General features: G+C 39.8%; 1 protein-coding gene across 2 annotated transcripts in view; it reads right to left on the bottom strand.

Moving 5' to 3' along the window:
• Positions 1 to 26,614, bottom strand: part of LOC140482765 (kinesin-like protein KIF13B) — a 189,217-nt gene that overhangs the window by 14,069 nt on the left and 148,534 nt on the right. For both annotated transcript variants that reach the window (XM_072580355.1, XM_072580356.1), the window contains exons 25-36: positions 24,832 to 24,978; positions 24,287 to 24,316; positions 22,663 to 22,762; positions 21,895 to 22,021; positions 20,080 to 20,135; positions 15,872 to 15,996; positions 14,622 to 14,798; positions 14,121 to 14,213; positions 10,626 to 10,778; positions 6,474 to 6,551; positions 4,475 to 4,528; positions 2,653 to 2,761 (exon numbers count right to left, since the gene is read on the bottom strand). In XM_072580355.1, the coding sequence (XP_072436456.1) occupies positions 2,653 to 2,761; positions 4,475 to 4,528; positions 6,474 to 6,551; positions 10,626 to 10,778; positions 14,121 to 14,213; positions 14,622 to 14,798; positions 15,872 to 15,996; positions 20,080 to 20,135; positions 21,895 to 22,021; positions 22,663 to 22,762; positions 24,287 to 24,316; positions 24,832 to 24,978 (1,249 nt within the window). The remainder of the gene's footprint in view (positions 1 to 2,652; positions 2,762 to 4,474; positions 4,529 to 6,473; positions 6,552 to 10,625; positions 10,779 to 14,120; positions 14,214 to 14,621; positions 14,799 to 15,871; positions 15,997 to 20,079; positions 20,136 to 21,894; positions 22,022 to 22,662; positions 22,763 to 24,286; positions 24,317 to 24,831; positions 24,979 to 26,614) is intronic.

Here is a 26,614-nt window from a genome sequence, read left to right as displayed (position 1 = left end):
AGCAATGTTACTCACTTTGTCAGAGCTTTGGAGAACAGTTGTACCATCAGTAAAGATAACTTTGCAAAACAAGTAGCATAATGATTTTATCAGTACAATCTTCATGCATTAGCTCATGTTTCCCTAATATACTGCCCAGTGATCATAATTGAGCAAGGCATAGCAAAGGAATGCATGCACCCATTTACACTTCCTGAAATGTCTACTGGGAACCATTCGGACTTGAAGCCATTGTTCTGATTTCAAATTCACATTGGTACACGAAAACTTAAGGCTCTGGGTCACACAACTGACCATTTTCTTCCAAACAGGACAGCAAATTTGATGTTTTTGGGGAATAAATGGTCCTTCTAATTCACACAGTAAAACTGGCTGGAGTTTCTGCTATTTTGGCAGATCTCATTTCATTAAGTAAAACAATACACCTTAGAAAGTGAGTGAATCGATGAGAAAGAGGTGCAGAAGAGGAATTAAGAACAATACAGACAAGTATTACAACTCCAATAATATCATACACTAATGTTTCCCCTGACACTGGAATGAAAGCAAATCTAGATGGACAATGAAAGCAAATCTAGATGGACAATAACCTGTTGTTAGAATTTCTTACCATTATCCATCAAAGAAGCACAGGCAGTACAAATGGGAGAAAAAATGACAAATTATTAATTACATCACAGGAATTCTTTCTAAAATTGGCAGCAACTTCATTTTTTACAACAAAATTGTCTCAACACAATCAGGTTATTTTAAAAACATGCAGCCTTTGTATCACAATATTAGATTTTACTAATGGAAGAGCTGCAACGAAATGAGTGCGTTGTACTATTGGATAGTATATCTGCCAGCAGTTATTACCATTTATAGCTGTTAGCAGGCAGCATTGCAAATGACTGGAAACCCCGACAGACAAAGAAAGGACATGAAGAGGGGGGTAAAAAACAAAACAAGGAATTGGCCCTGTTAGAAAGTCATTAGATGATGCTACTGTCCTTAGTGTTTGTATCACAGTTACTAAAATTTCAGTCAATTGATTTTTGGATTGTGTTTGTCTTTGCTGTAAACTGCACTTTTTCTCCAAGTCATATATTTCCAAACCCAGCTCATGAATTCTACATCTTCCCAGCCATTTAAGTTGTCATTGGACAAGCATATTGATGTACATGGAATAGTGTAGGTTAGATGGGCTTCAGATTAGTATGACAGGTCGGCGCAACATCGAGGGCCGAAGGGCCTGTACTGCACTGTAATGTTCTATGTTCTATGAGTCCAGGCAGGTCTCAAAAACACATGGTTCCCAATTTGCCTGATTTCTACTCTCATTACATGAAAGCGAGAGTCATACTTTTTTTTTACCCTTCTTTCCTTCCTTTTGTGCCTTTTGGGTGATCTTAATGCTTCGCAAAAAGGTTTCATTTAAGAAACAAAATTAACAAACCCTGAGAAGGCATACTGCAAAAGTTACTTTGTTAGTCATCTACTAACAGCATACTGTTGATCAAACAAAAAGAGCTCAGAATTTCCAGAACACTGGATATTGTGCAAGGTGGCAATTTGAAGTGAACCATGCATTTTTAGCAAATATAAATTACGTGATACGAAGCAAAGATTTTACAAGTCTGAAGCAGCAGCTGGATATTTTGCTGGAAAATATTCTTTTACAAGATTAGAAGTATGTCATACCATAAAGCCCCACTACAGTTAAGTATTCAGACAGATTACAGAAATTAAAGTGAACTTGCTTCATTATTCGCAAAGTCTTTCCAGAATTTTCAATCCATTTTGCTCAAGTAATATTCAGTTAAAGATCATACCAGCAGAATATTTAAAATCTCCTCAATGAGCCACAAGCTTTCGAAAAGAACAAATACCAGAAAAATTGGAGAATGCTGAAAGCAGCCACAGGTAGATCAAGGATGTCACTTCCTGTTTCCAATTACTTAAATTCATGAAGATCAAAAGTGCATTAATAAAATAACAAGTACCCCTAATTAATGGGAGTAGTTTTTGAAAGTTACAGGTTGTGTCAAACAATTAAACTTTAGGATTGAGATTAAATATCTCAGAGGGAATGTATTCTCTCAAAGGTCAGGTGAAACTTGCAAGCTAACCTCAATGACCGTTTCTTAAAGAATTCAGGTTCCAAAAACAAAAACAGTATGCCTTTTGAAAGCACTAAAACAGTTACACTAGCATCTGGAAGACTGTCATTTTAATATCCCTGTAAGTCAAACTTTTGTTTTCAAAATTTCTTGCACTCTTTCCATATAAAAAGAAAACTATTCTATGTCAGAGGTTTACAGCACAGAAAAAAGCCCATCGAATCTGAACTGGTCAAAAGCCCACCTAATTATTTTAATCTTATTTTTCAGCCCTTGGCCAATAACTTGTGTGTCTTGGCACTGCAAGTGTACAATTAAACACTTCTTAAATGTTATGAGGTTTTCTATATCACCGTCCTAACCGACAATGAGTTCCAGATTCTTAGTACCCTCTGGTTGAAAGTCATTTTCCTCATGTCCCCTCTGATCAATCTGCCTCTAACCTTAGGTCTACGCCTCATGGTCAGTGATCCCTCCACCAAGGGGAAAGGTTTCTTCTTACCCACCCTATGTCCTTCATAATTTTATAGATCTTTGTAACACTTCTCACCTGCATCTTGTGGCATGGAATGCCTAGACGCCGGGGATCGGTATGGAGGAGTCTTCTTGTTGGACTGCAATGCAGCTGTCGAAATGTCCTGCTGACTCTCCCATCGACTCTGTCCAGGAACAGGTGAGAAAAAAGAAGAAATCCAGTTCAAGTTATGTTTTTGTGATAGCTGCACTTGAGACTGTGGGCACTGAAAGGTTTTAAAACAACATCAATATTTTCCTTCATTTATGTCTCTGAGTACCACACACGAGATAAGGAAGAAAGTTCCAAGACTCACACCTGCATGATGCAAAAGGCCACTTCGAAAACTCCACTCCCTAATTACGCATGCATTTGCTCATGTTTGTTTGGGTGGAAAGCAGAGAGAGACATGAAACATGTTCAAGCTTGCCTTCATTTAACATGACAGCCCTAAACTAAAAGCATATACTTAAGTCCTAGCACTGCTATTCTAGGTGATAGCAAGGGCCAGTATGGGTCTCCACCCCTACATATCCCAAACATTGCAAGTAAAACACTGCAACACTTTAACTGGCTACATGATGAAAATTATGATAATGCCTTTGATTAATTTCAAAGAATGGTCCTTTATAGATGAACTTTTTCAACATTATAAAGATTCATCACAGAATCCCTACATTATGGAAACAGGCCATTTGCCCCAACAAGTCCACACCAACCCTCTGAAGAATAACCCACCCAGACGCATTCTCAGTATAAATTCCAAATTACTTAGTAATTTAGATCATTTCCCCTGATCTACACATATGGGAAATTTAGCATGGCCAATTCACCTGATCTGCATATCGTTTTGGATTGTGGGAGGAAATCCACACAGACACGGGGAGAATGTGCAAACTCAACACAGTGAGTCACCAGAGGCTGGAATTGAACCCAGATCCCTGGCACTGTGAGGCAGCAGTGCTAACCAATGAGCCATGCTGCCACGCTAAACAGCCAAATCCCCAATTATGTAGTATTATTCCTTGACCATGAAATCTGGAGCTGCAAATATAATGAACATAGATGGGGCTGAATGCCAGGCAAGGTTCTTCTCAAAAGTTAAGTCTTAATTCTCTTCAGTCTAAATTACTAAGTAATTTGGAATTTAAACTGAAGAAAATATCAAATTCACTTTTCAAGACAGCAGCCAACTTCCATGGCTAATCCATCTGACCGACATATCAGTGGGATACTGTGGACAATTTAGCACGTACAATTAACCAAACCTGCACCTCTTGGGAGGAAACTGGAGCACCCAGAGGAAAGCCATGCAAACCCCAGGCAGAGTGTGCCAACTCCATGCAGACAGTCACGTTAGGGTAGAACCGAACCTGGGTCTCCAATGCTGTGAGGCAGCAGTGCTAACCACTGAGCCACCATGCCATCCACTATGATTACCAGTGCAATAACACAGATGGACTTAAGTAGGGGGCCAACACCTATGGGGATATCACGAACACTACACAATTGGGGATTTGGCTATTTAGGTTCGATGCTTCTCTTACAACTTGCACAAATAATAATATTAATCAGTCTAGCCAATTTGTTCTTCAAAGACAAAAACACAAAGGGGTTTATACAAAAAACCTGCTGATATCAATTGCATGCCCCTAAAATCTTGCATCACCAGGTGCTTAAAGGTTGATTAGCATGCGCTGCGGTAAATTTAACCAGAATCGTGTCATTTGAATGGTCAAGTCACCAAACAGCAATGACACAGGAATCAACTAGCAATGTTGAGAGTTAGTTATTCAGGGAAGTTATTTCTCTTTAATATTGTTAATTTGCCATATATTCATGATAGGAATGTAATTACCTTGTTGCGTTCAAGGCTGGATCTTGCATTGAGATCATGACGGCTTCCAGATAACTTTTTTTAAAAATACAAAAGAAACATGCATTACTTAAGTGAAGTAAAACTATTACAGATGCTATCATAGATCAGAGAATGCAAACTCAGAACTAGCCATGCTCTAGCACATCCAAATTTGGATGTGGTGGTGAGAACAATCAAGGGGATTATGCAGCATTTATAACAAACAAAGGGTTTATTAAAATAGCAAAAAGGTGATTAGGGACAGGACTTCATAAAGGAGTCAACAAAGTATTTTATAAGTGAGTCAAATCAACAAAAAATAATCCTTACATAAATTCTTGACACATCAGCCTTAGCTAGGGTAATGGAGTTCATATTCACAAATATAATTAGCACACAATATATTTCCTGCAGATAACAATTATTAGTTTTTCAATAAGGCAGCCAGGACATCTCAATTCATAATAACTGTATTATCATCATTCAACAAGAACTTTTCCATTCCCCTGTAACTTCTCCCAGTTCATTATTTTGTGATAACACTTCATGTCAACTTCACTAAGGTGTGGTGAGAACACCACTCTTAACTAAAGTCGGAGTAATCTGCCCTTTCCCTTTCAGCTTATTATTTCTAAATTAAACATTTATTCACTTACCTTGGAAATGATCAGAATTCAACTTCCATCAGTTTTTAGCAGTGAATTCTACATTCTACAATCATATAAGAAAATAACTTCTCCTGGCCTCTCCCTGAATTCCCTTGGTAATTACATGTTTTGCAACAGAAGTGCCATGTAATGGCTATCTCATGCAAAAAGAAATTTAACGTTAATACTCAATGACATCATCATCACTAAATTCCCAATCAACATCCTGAGGGTTACCATTAACAAGAAATTAATTTGGACTAGCCATAGAAACACTGGGCGATAAAAGCAGGTCAAAGGCTCAGCACTCTATGGCAAGTAACTCACCTCCCGACTTCCCAAAGTCTACCATCATTTACAAAGCAAAGGTCATTATTGTGATGGAATACTCTGCATTCATCCAAAGAATGCTGTTTTAACACTACTGAAGAAACTCAAAGCCATCCAGGACAAAGCAACTCCCTTGACTGGCAACAGTGCACAACATTGCAAAATGTACTGCTGCAAGAACCCTTCATCACTACTTTCCAAAACTGCACCCTTCACCACCAAAGATGCACAATGTCAGAAGACAGATGAGAGCATCACCATCTGCAGGTTCCCCTCCACATCACACACCACCCTGACTTGGAACTATATTGCCCTTCCTTTATTGGCACTTCATTAAAACATTAGCACTCTCTCCCTAACAAAGGGAGTATACAGCAAGGTGTATACCTCTTATACAGCAAGCTTCAGGAACAAATTTGTCTTGGTCAGCAATGCTCACAGCCCATTAAAGGACTAAGAAAGTTACCTTTAAACCTCTATTTACTTAATGCAAGCATTAATCCCCTAATACCTCATCAACATTTTTCATCAAAGACCCTCAACTCAACTAAAATTCTGTAACGCAATCCTATCTTTTAACAAAGCAGCTGTTTCCAGTCAACCTACCCTTGACAATCAGATGTTTCCTCCTCCTAATGTTTAAAGATTTCAAGTGAAGTTAATAACTAGGGGGCACAGCTTAAAAATAAGTGGTCATCCACTTAATACAGATAAGGAAAACAAATTCCAAGGGTTGGAAGTCTTTGGAATTCCCTACTTCAAAAGGCACCACATCCAAAATCTTTATTTTTTAGTCAGAGGTAGATGCTTGATGACGGAGATGACAAAAGATTATAGGGGCATGCAGAAATGCAGAGTTGAGGTTAAAATCAATTCAGCTATGATTTTATTGAATAGTAAAACAGGCTGAGAGGTGTGAGTGGCCTATTCTTGCTCCTTATTCATATGTTCGTTGCATGATTTAAAGCACATTCCGATTTTCATCATGCACAAAGGCAGAGGGAAAACAGCTGAAGTCATACCCGGTTGACGTTTGGAGAGCTGATGCACCTTCTGGTCAGTTTACGCTTTGTATTTAATTGTTCTTTAACTGCAACTTCCTGTTCACAAAACACAGCAGAAAAGAAACAACACAACACAGAATCAGGACAAGGACAAAACAACAGAAAGAGAAATTTGCAGTTCAGCAATACACAACGAAACAGTTCATTACTTTGGAAGAAAGCAAGCAGCCAGCCTTTGAATAGTTAACAAAAGTAAAATACTGGAGATCTGAAATAAGAACAAAATGTTGGAGAAACTCAGCAGGTCTGGCAGCATTGGTAAGAAACAGAATTAACTTTGAGTACAATGACTCTTGCTCAGAAAACAGTAACTGTTTCTCTCTACCGATGCTGCAGAATCTACTGAGTTTCTCCAGCACTTTATTTTTGTTTCCAACTGCGATAGATGTTTTGCCAATTCGTCTTCTCCCCCTGTTGCAAGGTCCTGTTGGAGTACAATTCTATGAATCCTGATCAGTTTCTCAAGTCCGTTAACCATTTATGCTTTTTGATGGGGAGAATTCAGGGTTAAGGGGAACAGCACCATGTGCAGCCAAAGCTGCTCCATTCAGAGAATGCTGAGCATCACAAATAAATTAGAAGTCAGACAGCCCCTCCAGGCTGTTCTACTTTTCAATCAGGTCATACTGATTGGTATCTTAGTCGAGAGTGTGGTGCTGGAAAAGTACACCAGGTCAGGCAGCATCAGAGGAGTGGGATGCTGCCTAACCTGCTGTGCTTTTCCAGCACCACACTCCCAACTCTGATCTCCAGCGTGTGCAGTCCTCACTTTCTCCTGCTCAATATCTTAACTTATCTATTTTTCTTTCACATTGTTTAATACCCTTGCCCCTCTCCTTTGAATCAATCGTTGCCGATCTTCAATGGATTTGGTCTTCCAATCTTCTTAATTTATCAACTGCTTCAGCCCATAATGCAACGTTCCCTAGGTCCACCACTCAGTCTAAAAACTTTAACTCCCCCAATTCTATTTCCTCACCCAAAGCTTACTCTATTCAAGCAGCTCACTGAAACAACTTTTTTCTGCAATGTATATTATTACTGTTGAAAGTCTAGTGCAGTTCCCAATTTTAAAATCTATATTTTGGACATTACACCACCTGATGCTGTGCCACTCTCAGTCATCGGGCTAGTAATCCAGAAACCCAGGGTAACGATTTGGGGCCATGGATTCAGATCACACCATGATAGATGGTTAAATTTGACTCAATGAAAATCTGGAAATACAAACTAACCTATCAGCAACTGTGTAACCACTGTTGACTTTATAAAAACCCTTGCGGTTCACTAATGTTTTTTGGGGAAGGAAATCTGCTGTTTTAACCTGGCATGATCTATATGTGACTCCAAACCTACAAAACTTGTAACTCTTAGCCACCTTTTGAAATGGCCTTAGAAAGTCCCTCAGTTTAAGGGGCACTTAAGGATGGGCAATAAATGCTGCTCCAGCAGGTGATGCTCGCAACCCACATATAAATTTTTAAAAAGGGCTCAGTTTACCAAAGGTTTCAATTGCCATTTTAAAACAACATTTATGGTACTTGGGTGTCACTGATTAGACCAGTATTTGTTGCTAATCCCTAATTGCCCAGAGGGTAGTCAACCATTCTGCTATGGGTCAGGAGTCACATGTAGACCATACCAGGTAAGGAGGGCAGCTTCCTTCCCTAAAAGACATTGGTGAACCAGGTGGGTTCTTCCAACAATTGACTATAGAGTCATAGAGATGTACAGCATGGAAACAGACCCTTCGGTCCAACTCGTCCATGCTGACCAGATATCCTAACCTAATCTAATCGCATTTGCCAGCACTTGGTCCATATCCCTCTAAACCCTTCCTATTCATATACCCATCCAGATGCCTTTAAAATAATGCAATTGTACCAGCCTCCACCACTTCCTCTGGCAGCTCATTCCATACACACACCACCCTGTAGGAAAACGTTTCCCTTTAAGTCCCTTTTATGTCTTCCCCTCTCACCCTAAACCTATACCCTTTAGTTCTCGACTCCACCACCCCAAGGAACAGACTTTGTCAATTTATTTTATCCATGACCCTCATGATTTTATAAATCTCTGAGGTCACCCTCAGCTTTCAACGCTCCAGGGAAAGTAGCCCCAGCACATTTAGCCTCTCCCTATAGCTCAATTCCTTCAATCCTGGCAACATCCTTGTAAATCTTAATTTCATGATTGTCATTATACTTTTAATTCCACACTTTTATTGAATTCAAATTCCACCATCTGCCATAGCAGGAATTGAACCTTGTTCCCCAGAAGATTAACTGGATCTCTGGATTAATCATCCAGTGAAAACAGCACCAGGTTCCCAGTGCCAGACAAATCTTGGCCCAGATATTTCTTCTGATGAAATTAATTTAAATATACCAGACCCAGTGAAGACTTGGATTTTTGTGCTGTGCTTCCAACAACTTTAGTTCTAGTTTGCTCTTTTTGCAACTGCTTACACTACACCAAGATAAAAATATCCCATCTTTAGAGCATCATGGAAATGGACAAGCTAATACACAAGGACAAAGTTAACAGACACAAATGAACATGTGAATGATTTACACAGTGCCATCATAAAAGAGGGCATGTATTGACAGAAACAGTAGCTGAGGGCAAATTGGTGAAGATCTAACAGTTGAAAATATTTACGTAAAACACCAGAGATTGCTGATTGACTTCATTAAAAAAATGCAACAATTTGCCCAGACAGTGACAGCAAGCAGGAGCATAAAAGTTCAGTACAGCTAAACAACCTACAGGACAAAGAATACATTTCAGATTTCATTTTTGTTAAATGTCTGTACAACTGCAACTGAGTAGCATATACCATTTCTCAAAAGTCAATTCACTATTGTGATGACACTATGGCTTTAAGGGGTGTATTTTAACCTTTTTTTTTAAAAATAAAGGATAAGACAGATGTGGTCAATAGTCTACTCAAAGCAGCTTGTGAGGCCTTCGGCTTTCAAAAAAAAAGTTGGAACAGAAGCAGTCTGAATGGCTCGGGTCAAGTTCCCACAGAACCAGGATTATTGAGGAAGCTCTTACTCCTCTCTGTTACAGCTAAAAGCTGGGGTTCTCCTCGTACTGCTAGAAGTGCATGTGAGACTATCTACTTTACTGAATTTACCTTTGCCAAGGATGTGTTTGCTACTTGAGTGGAACAGTTAATTAGTAGTAGTTAATACACGTTATTTGTTAAGCAATTCAATAGAATTACAGTTAAGTCAATTCTTATATTTTTATTTTTACACTACAGACAAAATAAAGTGTGTTTAAGTTTGACCAAAATGCATCTGGATTGCAACAGCTTACATTTATCTTTAAAATAAGAAAAAGTTAGGGTCGAGACTATGTTCTTAATGTATTTCAAGGGGTTTGGTCTGGTCCAAACCACTGATTGTTGGGTCATACTCCAGTCTTGCGCTGACTGAAGAAATTCACACATCTGCTTCCTACACTCCTAACTCAGCATCATAACTGAACTAAAAATAAACTGAACTGACAATGACACGTTGATTAGCTGGGATTTCACAAATTAACAGACGGGATCTCTGGTGACATTGGCAGCTGGCTGGAATGATTAGCTATTACTTCTCCTCTGGGTCAACCCAAATCTAGCACCTGTGACTGCTCAAATCACAGAAGAGGGTGTGGACCAGACCTGGAAGATCAACATCTCCCGTTTATCTCATTAGACAGAGGTGACACAGGCAAGAAGTATTTGGAAGTGCTGAAGAGGTGGGGTGAAGTGTAGCAGTGTGCTGAAACTTACTATGGATCACCCACAAAATTCAATTATATGTCAGGAATCAACACTATGAAGAGCAAAATTTCAGTGCAATTAAAGTAAAGTAATCAGCTACTCCTATAGAACATTTATTTTTGACCTGAATACACAATGCAAGCTAAACTAACATCTATAACTCAGTTTTAAATTTGGTTCAAAATGTTGACATCCTTTTGTAACCTCGAAATGTCTTCACCTATGTATAGAACATGCATACTAAACTATAATGCACCCACAAGTCTTAAATCAGAAACTGAAAATGGGAAATCATCAGCCTGATCAGTATCCCCCAGCTCAGTAAAACTCACCTGACGCAGACGATCTAAAGTGAGGATATTTTCCACTGCCAATACACTACGGAGATATTTCTCAATGTATGCTTCCTTCTCGGCAGACTCTGCAGTTTCTAACTCTGCTGCCATTCGTGCCAGTGTTTCACGGTCTTCAGACGCTTGAGCATCCTGGGAAACAGAAAGGAATATGCCAGATCATTCATACAATACATCCTGTATCTGAAGGCACACCATGCAAAAAAATTAGGCAGTCAGTTTTTGTTGTAATACATCAGTTGACCATGTAATTGTCAGTTAATTGTGGAAGCTGGCATCACTGAGAAAGTATCCACTGCTTTAATGAGACTGCATCTTCATTATTGATCACTTAGGCATGAAGATTCAGTCTAACTGATCCCTTATGACAAAGGTTTTGGTTAAAAGGAAGGATAGTATCACTAACAAGTTTAGCTTCACAATCAGGAATTAAATGGAGCACAAAAGGAAGTCGTACAAAATATTTTATTTTAAAATTGTCAGTTAAGCCTCAGATAGAGTAATATGATCATCTGAGTATTACACTTCAGGAAAAACATCAAGGCATCGAAGTGAACATTTACTAGAATTGTAGCAAGGCCAAGGGCCTTCAGATACGTGGACAACTCTTAAAGATGTCGGTCTAGATTCAGCAGAGGTGTTCAACATTAGGAAAGACTTGATGGAACAAATAGATGTAAATTGGTCTAGCAGGAGGATTGTGAACCAGAAGTCAAAGATTTGAGATAATTAATAAACAAACTATTATGTGGAGGTGCCAGTGTTGGACTGGGGTGGACAAAGTTAACAATCACAGGTTATAGTCCAACAGGTTTATTTGGAAGTACAAGCTTTCGGGACGCTGCTCCTTCATCAGATAGCTAGTGGGGTACGATCATAGGACACAGAGTTTAAAGTAAAAGATCAAAGTGTCACACAATTGATGCGATGTATTAAACAAACTTAGTTTGCTGTTAAATTTTTCATCTTTTAGAACAGGGTTGCAGGTTTCGATTCATTAATATGTAAATCCCAGAACTTCTTTCAAGTCACGTTCCTGTGATAACTTAAGATTTTATAATTAAAAAGGTGACATCTCAGCTCAAACAATGCATTAAAAGTGAGGTTAGAGGGTAGACGATGAGAATGTTTTACTTTGTTTGTTGACAACAACTTGGGAAGCAGATGTCGATCCAATAGTAACTTTCAAATGAAATCAGGTGAGAATAAAACAGAATCTTAGGTGGATTTTGTTTATGCTGTGAAATTAAAGATCTTGCTGTTAAAAATACAGACTGGCACCAGTCGTTAATCTATGACAAATAATTGATATAGCTGCTGAAATTGTACCAGTCTCCATAGGATAGTGATAAGCATCAAAATTCTCTGCTGGTGAATAACTGATCTCTAATAGATTGTCAAGGTACATGCATATACTTTCCAATTAGGATCTCTTCTTCCAGAAGTCAGCTCCGGTGTTGTTTCATGATCCAAAGAATGCACATCACATAACTCCAGCTGCCAAGTTTCTTTACTATAAACTTGTTTCTAAACCATGTTGCAACTGTATATGGAGGATTAAAGATTTCAGCAGCTATATCAATTATTTGTCATAGATTAATGACTGGTGCCAGTCTGTATTTTTAACAGCAAGATCTTTAATTTCACATTTAAGTCCCTTAAGCCTACTCTGCTATTCACTAAGATCCTGGCTGAGCCGATTGTTGCCTCAACTCCAATTTCCTGACCACATCTACTAACCTTGCACCACTTCTTAGTCAATCATCTGTCTCCCTATACCTTAAATTCACACTGACCCTGCCTCCAGGGATCTCTGGGGAAGAGAATTCCAAATACTTCTAATTCTGAAAAAGAAAATTCCTCATTTTTAATTTAAAATGCAACTTCCCTCATTTCTGAACTTCCTCACCTTGTTTTGGTTTCTCCCACATGGGGAGACATCTCTTCATCTATTGCAACTTTGGTGCTAAAGGAAATGGAGTGCTTCCACACTACTCCAGTCCTAAATGTGTTTCATTGCATGTCAGAGGGCTCAAGTAGCACAGCAGTTAAGTTATGTGGACACAATTACAATGTTGAAAAGACATTTGGATAACTACATGAATGGGAAAGGTTTGGAGGAATATGGACCGGGAGCAGGCAGGTGGGACTACTTCAGTTTGGGATTATGTTCAGCATGGATTGGTTGGAGTGATGTGTCTGTTTCCATGCTGTAAAACTATGACTCACGAGTTAAAATCCCACAATGACAGATGGGGGCAGTTTAAAATGAATGAATTAATTCTGGAACAAAACAGCTAGCCTTATGAAGTTACTGGACAGTTATTAAAATCCACCTGGCCCACTCATTTCCTTCAGGGGAGGAAATCCATTGACTTTGCCCCACTGTACTTGTCCTACGTGACTCCAAACACACTGTGGTTGATCCTTAAAAGCTCTCTGAAGAGGTGAAGCAAACTGCTCAGTTGTAAACGGCTCAGTGCCACCTACACTAATAAGCAATGGAGAGTAAAGACTGATATTGTCAGCGAAGCTCACATCCAAAAATAAACATAGTTTGTTTTAAAATAAACTACACATTTCCTCTGCCCATAAAGATGCACCATGCTTCTATTATAGCAAATTGGGCCAGAAAGTTAATTATATCAGCCGAAGTATGGTTAGTGAACCCAGTAACAATAAATATTCATTTTATAAATTTAACTCAAATAATCTTAAGTTGATTAAACAACACATTAAAATTTCCCTTTATTTTAACAACTTAACCTCCACTTGCTGTCTCGTAGTCTTCCTGAAATTATGCTTGAGGCATAAGAATGATCACATAAATTATGTAATCTAGATGCCACGTTAAAAATTTAATTTTTTAGCATAAAGCTAACAACTCAGGAAGAGGATTTTAGCTCACACTACCAGTTCTCGCTCTCTCTCGGAAAGTGGCCTCCTGCTCTTGGCTCAGAACCCTGCAATTTGTTTTTCAATATTTAAACAATAGGAACTCCCTTTTTAAAGTTGATTCTGAATTTGCTTCCAGCATCCTTTCCAGGGCATAATTAACTTTAATGAAAGTTGTTGTTGTTGACCCCTTGGCTTGTTTGCCAATTATCTTGTATCATTTTCCAATTGGTTAATGACCATCCTGTCAGTGGATACAGTTTCTAGTCACCTGCTACGTCAAACCTCAAGTTCCCCAGAGTGATTTCTACTTTGCTCAAAAATAATCTTTGATTATTGTGCATTTTACATGCAAGTACTGTTTTACTTACAAAACCTGCAGGCCTTATTAGTTAGACTTTTTAAGTTAATCTGTCTTCCCTGCAACTTCCTTTTTATAATTTACAGGGCTTGCAGGACACAGAATATCATTTGTCTGAAAACCTGTCAATAACCCCACAAACAGCACTAATAATGCGATACATCTCTTTAAAAAGCTCACAAACCACTATCAAGCCATGATAATTATTGCTTACGTACCTCTGGAATATTGGAGACGATCTCAAAGGTCACTCCACATGCATTAAGTGTACTTTTGTGGGACATTCGTCTCAGGAAATTTTGTGCGAAACCCTGAAATTACATTTTATTATAATTTAAAATGAAGACATTAATAAACTTCATGAGAGTCCACCCGGATCAGGTACTAACCCAAATATCAATCGACGTCTAAATTTCCAGTACTCTCTTGTATTCTGCGTTTTCTACCAACTTGAAGCATTCATAAAGCAGCACAACTTAAGTCAGCATCTTAATCAAGCGGTTCTTTCACCACTTTGGCTTCACCATGTGTCCAGTGCATGTAAAAGCTCTAGCTGAAAGCCCCAGCCAGAGTGCTGGGAGTTGTCAGTTGACTGATAGGAAGCTCACACAATCATCTTCTACAAACTCACTTCATTGAGTCACCCCAATTTTCTTCATTAATTTTACTTAGGACCTCAATTTTATCAGAATTGCCAGAGGGTTCTCTTCAGACTGTACCTGCCGGCTGTAAACGTTCACACAGACGCGCTTGCGTAACACGAGCTGCATCTCAGCAGGGTGGCTGAGCTGCACCACAGTCTTCACAATGAGGAAAACACGCTCATCAGCTGGAGTGCCTTTGCTCAAGGATGGACAGTTATGAATGTTGGAATCCCAGGAAGCCTCTGCTTTCACCTACAAGAAAAATATATTGTTGTGCGGCACTTAGTGTGGATAAATTCCAAAAATCATCTTACATCAAACTACTAATGAAACAAATTTAAATATGGATCAGAAGATGTTATGAAATGTTAATAGATACGAGGAAAGGATGGACAGTGGTACTCAGCATAATGTGTTATTGTTCAGTCACACATTGAGAGCTAGCTATTTTTTTCAACTTTTTCATGGGATGTGCCTGTTACTGTCAACACCAGCTTCTGCTGCACACCCTTTAGGTGGTAGCTCTTTATTGCTGCAGCAGGCTATACTGGTTTGAGTATTCCCTCAATGCTGTTATGAAGGTAGGTCCATGATTCAAATGAAAGTTATACGGTGCTGGTACAAACTAAGTGGCTGACTTGACCTTTTCAGTTCAGAATCCATCACAATGCTCTGGATCTAGAGTCACATGTAGATTAAATCAGGCAAGGACGATAAATTTACTCTCCAAAGGACACCAGCCAACCATACAGGCTTATATGACAAACAACAATACCTTTATGATACCACTATCAAGACTGTGATTCATATCCAGATTTTTATTAATTAATTGAATTTAAAATCCAACAGCTCCACTGGCAGAATTACTTGTCCAGTGACATTACCACTACACTGTCATTACAAATTCACTTCCAACTCCATTCAGTTTTGCTCTAGCAGTGGGATACAAGAACTTTAACTTCTTAAATATTTGAATTTCAAAACTGATTCAGTTTAGGATTTATCGTATTCGAACAGATAAATATTCTGCACCTGCTGTAAACCTCAGTGCATGGACGATAAATGATCCTCACTTCTTTGCTGTAATCTTACCTTGAAAAATGAAAACAAAATTCTACCCATTATTAAAAGTTGGGATTGCTGCACCTTTCTAACTTGACATTTTTATTCTCCCTACAATCCTGGTTTCAAGGAAAGCTTATAAAACCCCTTTCCTTCCTCAAATGTACTTTTATTCAGTCCTCGCTGTCCAATGTTCTACCTTGCTTTTCATTATTAGAAGTTCATTTAATCTGAAGATATATAAATATGGAGAGTTCAATCACCTCTGGCTCATGATGCTTTGCAATCTGAAGTTCAAAAATGTCATCATCATCTTCATCAGTAAGGCTGGCATCCAGTGCACCAGGTTCTGGACCATCCAGATCTTCACGGGAGCTGAAGTCATCAGCTAATGGTGAGAGTGAGCAAGGAAAGAGAAAAAAAATAGCAACAGCACTAAATACAAGCATAACATCTATTGGCATTGTTTAAAAAATGTTTTAAAAACTTTTTCCTAGCTAATGGCATTCCTCTGCTGTGGTCTGTACATACATATGGATAATTAGATAAGATTAGATTACTTACAGTGTGGAAACAGGCCCTTCGGCCCAACAAGTCCACACTGACCTGCCGAAGCACAACCCACCCAGAGCCATTCCCCTACATTTACACCTTCACCTAATACTACGGGCAATTTAGCACAGCCAATTCACCTAACCTGCACATTTTTGGACTGTGGGAGGAAACCCACGCAGACACGGGGAGAATGTGCAAACTCCACATAGAGAGTCACCTGAGGTGGGAATTGAACCCGGACCTCTGGCGCTGTGAGGCAGCAGTGCTAGCCACTGTGCCACCCACATAATGAGAGAGCTTTAACTGTATTTCAGAGATACCTATTGTTCAAAGTTTGGGAGAAGATTTGTAGCTCGGGTGCTCGTTGTTGTGGTCCTGTTCGCCAAGCTGGGAATTTGTCTTGCAAACATTTCGTCCCCTGTCGAGGTGACATCCTCAGTGCTTGGGAGCCTCCTGTGAAGCGCTTCTGTGATCTTTCCTCCGGCATTTACAGTGACCTGCCTCTGCCGCTTCTGGTTGTCAGTTCGAGCTGTCCGCTGTAGTGGCCAGTATATTGGGTCCAGGTCGATGTGTTTGTTGATAGAGTCTGTGGAGGAGTGCCATGCCTCTAGGAATTCCCTGGCTGTTCTGTTTGGCTTGCCCTATAATGGTAGTGTTGTCCCAGTCGAAGTCATGTTGCTTGTCGTCTGTCAGCCAGACTACTGCGACCACTAGGACTCATAGCACACAAACCAACAGCCACGCTCAGACAATAACTCACCAGAACGAAGGACCCGATACCCAACATGAGCAAAACTAATGTAGTGTACAAAATCCCATGCAAGGACTGCAGAAAACACTACATTGGACAAACAGGAAGACAGCTAACGATCCGTATACGTGAACACCAACTAGCCACGAAACGACACAACCAGCTATCCTCAGTAACCACACACACAGACGACAAGCAACATGAATTCGACTGGGACAACACTACCATTATAGGGCAAGCCAAACAGAGAACAGCCAGGGAATTCCTAGAGGCATGGCACTCATCCACAGATTCAATCAATAAGCACATCGACCTGGACCCAATATACCGGACACTACAGCAGACAGCTCGAACTGACAACCGGAAGCGGCAGAGACAGGCCACTATAAATGCCGGAGAAAACAGCACAGAAGCGCTTCACAGGAGGCTCCCAAGCACTGAGGATGTCACGTAGACAGGGGACGAAACGTTTGCAAGACAAATTCCCAGCTCGGCGAACAGAACCACAACATACCTATTGTCTCAAGAAAGTGAAATGAAGAATTGTGGAAAGGCATTCATTGCATTGCTACCTACCTTCACTCTTGCCCTCCAAACTACTCAAATGGGAGTGACAAACCTAACTTGGTGGCACTGGCATTTGAAATCAGGAATCAAAGAGAATGGCAATCAAGCATAATCCCATGGGTCAAGGAAGAAATTAGACTGAGGCAAATCCACGCTGACAAGTAAGGTCCTGGGTGAGCAAAGTAAGTTAAGGATAAACTCAGCAGCAGTACTTGTCAGCCTGGGCAAACTACTGACACACTTGTGCTCTGTAAAAAACATTTTTATCCTGATCGAAGTGTCTCTGACCCAAAGCTGCTTTTAGGAGAATACTTCAAAATCAGAAAAGGGTTTAGGTAATAAAAGAGAAACTATTTCCAACAGTTGGAGGATCAATTGCCAGAATGCATAGGTTTACAGAGAGGGTTGAAGAACTGGAGCTAACATGAGAAAAACATTTTACATAACGAATGGTTAGGATTTTGATGGGGGAAAATAGATTTGGTAGCAATTTTCAGGGTGGCATTGGAAAAGGATTGGGAGAAAACATGTAAGCATGTTGGGAAAGAGACAGGGAGTGGGGGCTAATTTGAATCTGGATTCAAACATGCTAACAGTCAATCAGTTGAATTAGGTTCATCTGCGATTTACCATATTATACTTAATCTTTTAGCTCATGTGAGCTCAACAAATTGAGGAACGAAGATGAATCTTCCAAGATTTCACGAACTCTAAAACCAATCTAAACCTTCCAATGCTTGCTGCTTCCAGTTACTTCACCTGGATGGGGCATGCAACCTCGAATTAATTAGATCAGAAAGTGGACAAATAACAGTCCTCTCTCGTTAACCTGGACAGGTTAAGCCAGCATTATTGTCATTGCTTAATAGAAGTACTTGTTAAAATATGATATAAAAGATTAGTGAGCTTGGGTTTAGAACATAGAAAAAAATACAGCGCAGTACAGGCCCTTTGGCCCTTGATGTTGTGCCGATCCAAGCCCACCTAACCTACACTAGCCCACTATCCTCCATATTCTTATCCAATGCCCGCTTAAATGACCATAAAGAGGGAGAGTCCACCACTGATACTGGCAGGGCATTCCATGAACTCACAACCCTCTGAGTAAAAAATCTACCCCTAACATCTGTCCTATACCTACCACCCCTTAATTTAAAGCTATGCCCCCTTGTAATAGCTGACTCCATATGTGGAAAACAGTTCTCATGGTCAACCCTATCTAAACACCTAATCATCTTGTACACCTCTATCAAATCACCCCTAAACCTTCTTTTCTCCAATGAAAACAGCCCCAAGTGCCTCAGCCTTTCCTCATACGATCTTCCTACCATACCAGGCAACATCCTGGTAAACCTCTTCTGCACCCGTTCCAGTGCCTCCACATCCTTCCTATAGTATGGCGACCAAAACTGCACACAATACTCCAGATGCGGCCGCACCAGAGTCTTGTACAACTGCAACATGACCTCAGGACTCTGGAACTCAATTCCTCTACCAATAAAAGCCAGTACGCCATATGCCTTCTTCACCGCACTATTTACCTGGATGGCAACTTTCAGAGATCTGTGTACATGGACACCAAGATCCCTCTGCTCATCCACACTACCAAGTATCCGACCATTAGCCCAGTACCCCATCTTTTTGTTACTCGTACCAAAGTGAATCACCTCACATTTACCCACATTGAACTCCATTTGCCAGCTTTCTGCCCAGCTCTGTAGCTTATCTATATCTCCTGTAACCTGCCACATCCTTCCTCACTGTCAACAACTCCACCGACTTTCGTATCATCCGCAAACTTGCTCACCCAACCTTCTAGCCCCTCCTCCAGGTCATTTATAAAAATGACAAACAGCAATGGTCCCAAAACAGATTCTTGCGGAACACCGCTAGTAACTGCGCTCCAAGATGAACCTTTACCATCAACTACTACCCTCTGTCTTCTTCCAGCCAGCCAATTCCTAATCCAAACCTCCAACTCACCCTCAATGCCATACCTCCGTATTTTTTGCAGTAGCCTACCATGGGGAACCTTATCAAACACCTTACTAAAATCCATATACACCACATCTACCGCTTTACCCTCGTCCACCTCCTTAGTCACCTTTCTCAAAGAATTCAATAAGGTTTGTGAGGCACGACCTGCCCTTCACAAAACCATGCTGACTATCCTTGATCACATTATTCCTATCCAGATGTTCATAAATCCTATCCCTTACAATTCTCTCTAAGACTTTGCCCACAACAGAAGTGAGACTCACCAGCCTATAGTTAATAGGGTTATCCCTACTCCCCTTCTTGAACAAGGGAACCACATTTGCTATCCTCCAGTCTTCTGGCACTATTCCTGTAGACAACGAGGACATAAAAATCAAGGCCAATGGCTCTGCAATCTCCTCCCTTGCTTCCCAGAGAATCCTAGGATAAATGCCATCAGGCCCAAGTTTAAAAAAAATCATTACATGTCACCAATTTGTCAGGACATGAATGATACTGCTAAGATCACAATGATTAACCATCCTCCAAATTTTAGAAGAAAAGCATTTTTTTTTCCCTTTCAACTAATGCATTATAGAAGAAAACTGAACAAAACATTACCGTTTAGATCAAGGAAAACAACAGGAACATGTGTTTCCATTCCAGCCACTGGGCTCCTACAAGAAATTCCAAAAATCAAATACATATAGTAGGGATAAGCAATTTACCATCTCAAATGAAAAAAACTGAATGCCTAACTTGCAAAAATTTAACCTGAGTCAACTACTACGAACAAATAGTCTAGCTCTAATCACGCAACTGTGGAGTGTGATTTGCAAGATGTTGGTTAACTAAAAACATCTTGGATTGAGTGTAATGAGTAACAGAATTTGATTTATTAAAGTCACAATAAAATAAACGAACCTGGGGATTCAGTCATTTTAGATCAACTATTAAGGGTGAATTTTGGAACCCATTACTGCTCAATGCTGTGACTGACTACATCAATTCAAAATCATGTAATTTGGATTACTGGATAGTTATAAAGAAGCAGAAGGCAAAACCTCTCTACTTTTAATGATTTAGATCATCAGAATTTGGCAATTCAAAATGCAAGGTGCAGAAAGTTGACTATTCATCTCAGTTAATATTAAATATCAAATTACATGCTGGCCTCTAACTGCTGATGAATCTGCAAGCATTACACAACTGTTCACTTTGTCACGCTCATGCTGCCTATCTGCATTGAAGTGCACAGGCCCATTCAGGAGGGAGAAAATAGCATATTTAAATACAGCTTGTGTATTTGCATGTGGAGGAGTAACAGAAACAGGAGAAACACCACATTTGAAAATGGAACAAAGAAGAGATGCTTGCAATTTTGAAATTGGGTTTTCAGTCACCAGGCTCCAGAGTTGCCCAGACACAACAGGAAGGTGACAACAGGGCTGGGTACTTTGGCTTCAGCAGACAGCTGGACACAGGGTTGTATTTTGCAGCAGTCAGATATAGGGGCTGCTTTCCTATGAAGGAAGGCTGCTATCTTCAAAGTCAGAGGCCACTGCTGAGACAGGCAGGAAACCTGGGACTTACAACAGGAAGGCAAAAAGTAGTCTTTACGTCAGTTTCTATCGACTGCCCTGACTGCGGGACCATATTTGGAAGTTGATCCTACGTGGCTCCTCAGATTTGAGCTATAGGGACAGTTTGAATAGCCTGGGGCTGTATTCCCCAGAGTATCGCAGACTGAGGGGTGACCTTATAGGAGGTTTATAAAATCATTGGAGGTTTATAAAATCATTAGGGGCATGGATAGAGTAAATAGACAAAGTTCTGGATTAGTGGTGGTGGAAGAGCACAGCAGTTCAGGCATCATCCGAGGAGCAGTAAAATCGACGTTTCAGGCAAAAGCACTTCATCAGGAATAAATGATGAAGGGTTTTGCCCAAATCCAGAATCTGATTTCCAGCATCTGCAGTCATTGTTTTTACCTAAATAGACAAAGTCTCTTCCCTGGGTTGGGGGTGTCCAAAACTAGAGGGCATAGGTTTAGGGTGAGGGGGGAAAGATATAAAAGACCTAAGGGGCAAATTTTTCACGCACAGGGTGGTACATGTATGGAATGAGCAGCCAGAGGAAGTGGTGAAGTCTAGTACAATTGCAACACTTAAAAGGCATCTGCATGGGTATGTGAATAGGAAGGGTTTGAAAGGATATGGGCCAGGTGCTGGCAGGTGGGACTAGATTGGGTTGGGATATCTGGTCAGCATGGACAAGTTGGACTGAAGAGTCTGTTTCTGTGCTGTATACATCTATAACTCTATCACTGGCTCCTTCCATGCTGTACATCTCTGAGTCTATCAGTGGCTCCCACCATGGCAATTCGCAACATTCAGCTGAAGAATTTTGTTTTGGCTAATCAATTTTTGGACAAACCATTTTGCTGGGGATCCTGGGATTCCACTTCCTGCTGACGGGACCATGACAGCATTCCTCTCCTCAGTTAGAGTTAATCTTCGTTCCAGCAACTGCGCCTCTCGGTCTGCATCATCTTCAGATTTATCTGAAAGATACATGGCATCAAATTCACATCTGACTCCAACGTAACGAGAGGAGAAACTGGTGCCTGAAGTAATATAGCAAAAATCCTGTTCAAACCACGGAGAATGATGGGAGACTGCCAGCACACGCATTATGTCAGAACTCATACGTCACCAACCATGGACAGGACATCTCACATCTAATTTAGGCAGTATATTGGCACGCTCAAAACAGAAATGAACTTGATCAGCAAAATACTTATTTCAACCTCAGATTCATAACAGTATATTAAAAACATTTGAATTCATAATGCAGCTTCCTCTGCATGACTTTTAATGGCACCATGGGGCTGTGATGACCTCTACTAGTGTGTGGAGTCTGAAAATCAGATTGCTGAGGACAAGAACAGATAGCACACACATAGAGGAGCCTGCTGATACTTACTATTCAGGCTCATACAATTATAGCTGATTGAGTTCTGATGGGTGAATGATGCTCACAGATTGACATCTCTTGTGACTTACGGCCTGAAAGGGACAAAGGGTAAGAATTGGAAAGACTAGGGCAGCAAAGACAGAATTTAGTGGATGGGCTGTAATCAAGAAAAGCTACAGTAACAGACTGATTACTCAAAATTGTTGCCTCTGAGCTTGCTTCACTTACTAGATTTGCTAGCAAGTTTCTGTAGCTGCTTGTCAAGGTATTCCTGCCTCTTGGTCAACGCACTTAACCATTTCCGACGTAGCTTCTCTAAATCCCTCTCCTGTAATATATTAGAAAGAGTTAATGTTCTTGCTCAACGTATCATTCATTTCTGCCCCTTTACAATACATTTATCATCTCCTGGCAAGACAGAGTGCCAGATATGGAAGTACACCAATCAAAGGGATCTCCAACACATTGGGATTCAAGTCATCAGCAACATTGTTGGAGGAGTCACACATTTCAAATAGATTACAGGCAGATCTCAAAATCACGTTCTATCACACGCATGCTATCAACACAAGACCAACAAATTGTTCACATCTACATTTCAAGAATGTCTTTAAGCAAGTCCTCAAGTTGGCCAGGATCAGAGCTGAAGCATGGCAAGTCCTCTCTGCTGACTGGACTGCCTGGAGACAATATATCAGAAAGGGCATGATAAAAGCAGAGGAACAAAGAAGTGACCAGATATTGCAAGACAGCACACTAGTGGACAAAACCATAAGTCAACTTCAGTCCAAAGTTATTCACTTATACCAGCTGTAAAAGTGACTTATGCTCACAAATTGATCTTGCCAGGTCAATCCAGCCCCTCGTTTCCCAAAACAGATGAATGTCTCCATATAATAAAGTACATTTCAGTTAATTTTAGGATATTAGTACAACTAAAATTAACTGGGCAATCTAGATCGGATTTTTGATAAATGTAAACTAATAAACATAACATTGTCATTTGAACATTTTTCCTTATTTTTCTAGGACGCTTGTTGTTTTAAATGAAAAAAATATTGCATCACTACAGTCGGGAAATCTCTTGCATGACCATAAGCAAGATGTTGGACTATGGGGAGTTTTGCTCACATCTTACACTTAACCTGACAGTGCTCAATGGAATGGTGAAATGAAAAGACGCTCAATTCACAATAACCCCTTCATATAAAACATACCATGTACTGTCTCCATCAAAAGCTGACAGTATGACAGTTTAAAAAGGTATGTACTTTTATACAGAAGATGTGGTAATGATGTTTCCACTAGGAGGAGAGACGAGGACCTAAAGGCACAGCCTCAGAGTGAAGGGACGACCCTTTAGAATGGAGATGAGGGGAAATTTCTTCAGCAGAGGATGGTAATCTGTGGAATTCAGCCACAGAAGGCTGGGGAGGTCAAGTCATTGAGTGCCTTTAAGACAGAGCTAGATAGGTTCTTGAGTAGTAAGAAGAATAGCGGTTACAGGGACAAAGCAGAAAAATGAGGTTGAGAAACATATTAGCCATGACAGAAATGCAGAAGAGACTCAATGGGCTGAATGGCATAGAATAATTTTGTAAGAACAAGGAGTGAGTTTCATTCAACAACAATAATCTAATCAAAGGAAAGCCAATAGTGCTTTCTTGGTCCTCAGTCTCATGCAACTCTACCAGACGTACCAGAGCTGAATTGCTTAAGATTTTATACTTGTTGAAAGCTGATTTTCAACAACATTTGTGTGGCAATTGTACCAGTGACAGCCAAGAGAGAACAATTTGCATAAAATGAAGGCCAGAATAGACAGCAGAATAGTAAAGCTATCAAATCATACCTGGTAACTGTCCATGTCATCTTCCTCTTCCTGTGTAAAAGGTAAAAGCAAATGTCAAAGCATTGCTAATATAGGTGAGGTATACAGATTTATAAATTGGGTGAACATTTCACCTAAGCAGCATCACTTTAAAAAGCACAACATGTTTACTTCACAGTTACACAACATGCTCTCGGTAGGAAAAGAACTTAATGCATGACTTGAAGTAGACAAGGTTGACTATGCCACGACGAGTCAGCACCAGAACTCACTTGGAATCAAGTAACAGAGAACCAGGAACAGTCGTAGCAGCAGAGATTGCAACTACAGTTATAGTCTACAACTCAGTTATCTCAAAATGTTTAGTTCGCATTTTGCTTTCTTTCCATTCAAACCGCCTTTGCCAATTCAAAATGCAACATATGCAAAATTCCTAATACAAGATAAAAACATAGTTTTGACTACAATAGTTAAATCCCCCATTGCGTGCTCCTCTGTGCCATTTCTAATTAATCATTTTAAATTGTTCCGCCGTTATCAACAGTAACAGACCTGAAACCTCTTACCATGTGAGCATCTGGATATTTCTGGTTTCTAGCAGGTCTGGTTTTGACACATCCCACAGCAATAGATAGAACTGCTTCAGCAATTAAAGGCAACGTCCCAGAATCTTGGACTGACCTCACTTCAACTTGAATACGTCGAGATTGACCCTGAAAAATGATGGAACAAACATGAAGCACATTTTTATCAAAAGACTAATATGTTGTTCACATTAAAAAAAGACAGAATATATCAGAGCCAACAACAGGCTCATAAGGCAACTTTCAAACTAATGTATGAATCATAAGAAATGAAATCAAGTGAATAGCAACCAACATAAATTCAAAGAAAGTTCCTCTCTGACCAACAACCTTCACATTGAAATGAACAGTGATGTATCGTACCCAATTGTTCAAAATCCATTTGTCAAAATTTCCTTTAAAAAGCCATCAATAAATTTACTGTAAATCTTGGGTACAAAATTTTGAAAAAACTGGCTGTATCATTGGAATGAGCACAAACTTGTGAAATGATGTGGAAGTGTGTAGATCCCAAGAACTGGCATTTGGGGTCACTAAGTTTCTCATCTAGATCTGTAACCTGCACTCATAACCCCATTACACATTTGTCATATTTTCGGCCAGCATCAAACTAGAAAGGGTTGGTGAAATTAAAGGAAACACTCAATCAAATGAGTTAAATACAATAGCTAGAAATCAATGGTAGATTCAATTTAATGCTACATAGAGAAAAGAAAAATGGATGATCCACATTTGCATAAATGGCACAAAAACAACTACAGATGGAGCTGTACATCTAGAAAACTTAGTTAGCTTGATGCTAGACATGCCCAATTAAATGCAGGACACCAATCAACAAGGCAAGAGAATAGTGAACTGCATAGCCAAAATATTACTATATCAGACAGACAAAGCCATGATCAAACTACCTAATGTATTCAGCTGACTACACTTTACATACTATGGACAGTCTGATCATTGCTATACAAGGGGAACATGCATGCTCTGGAAGTTACAAAGGGCTGAGCTACAAGTTAAGCAACAAAAGCTTTTAGTCTTGAAAACACATTCCTGCCTGAGGAATGATCTCAGAAACGCGCATAAAGCAGGGCAAGTGTTTGGAAAATGGAGAGAATTAACATGTGAATGAGAAATTAAATGAGAATTAAAATGGAAGATAGGTGTATGAATAGGAGACAAGTTTAGGATTAATACCATGATGTTCTCTACACTCATCAACCAGTACAGTGAATGGAGTGCAGTTTATTAGTGCAGGCAAAATTCTGAAAACATTTCAGAACCTATTGAATATTATCACGGTGGTGAGAGAGGTTCTTTTTTGAATGGATGAATTGAAATATGCTGAATAACCCTCCTTATCTGTAACTATCTGACAATGTTTTGAATTATACTTACAAAAGTTTGGTCCAGGGAAATGTTGTTCGCATTATCTACACTCAAAGTACAAGTCTTTCTCTATGAGAATATGTATCACATGTTTTTTGAGAGCCAGCTATAATAACATATTAATAAGCAGTTGAAATCCAATAATATAATCGGGATGAGGAGGTCCTCCAGATTCACCAAGCCACTTTTTGAAGGCTTACTTGACTAAAGAAAAAAAATCCTAGTTTCTTGCTGCCTCATCAACTGATTGCTGGTACAATGGTATCACCTATACAGATAAAATTTGCTAAAATATGCCACAAGAAACAGGAACTTGGAACCCAACCCATCATATGACAAGATACTTTGGAGACTGGTTGGCAGACCAGACCTCAATGCT

Source organism: Chiloscyllium punctatum, chromosome 11, assembly GCF_047496795.1.
Source record: "Chiloscyllium punctatum isolate Juve2018m chromosome 11, sChiPun1.3, whole genome shotgun sequence".
NCBI lineage: Eukaryota > Metazoa > Chordata > Chondrichthyes > Orectolobiformes > Hemiscylliidae > Chiloscyllium > Chiloscyllium punctatum.
The sequence above is the reverse complement of the archived record's forward strand: the minus strand, read 5'-3'. Positions and strand labels throughout refer to the sequence as shown.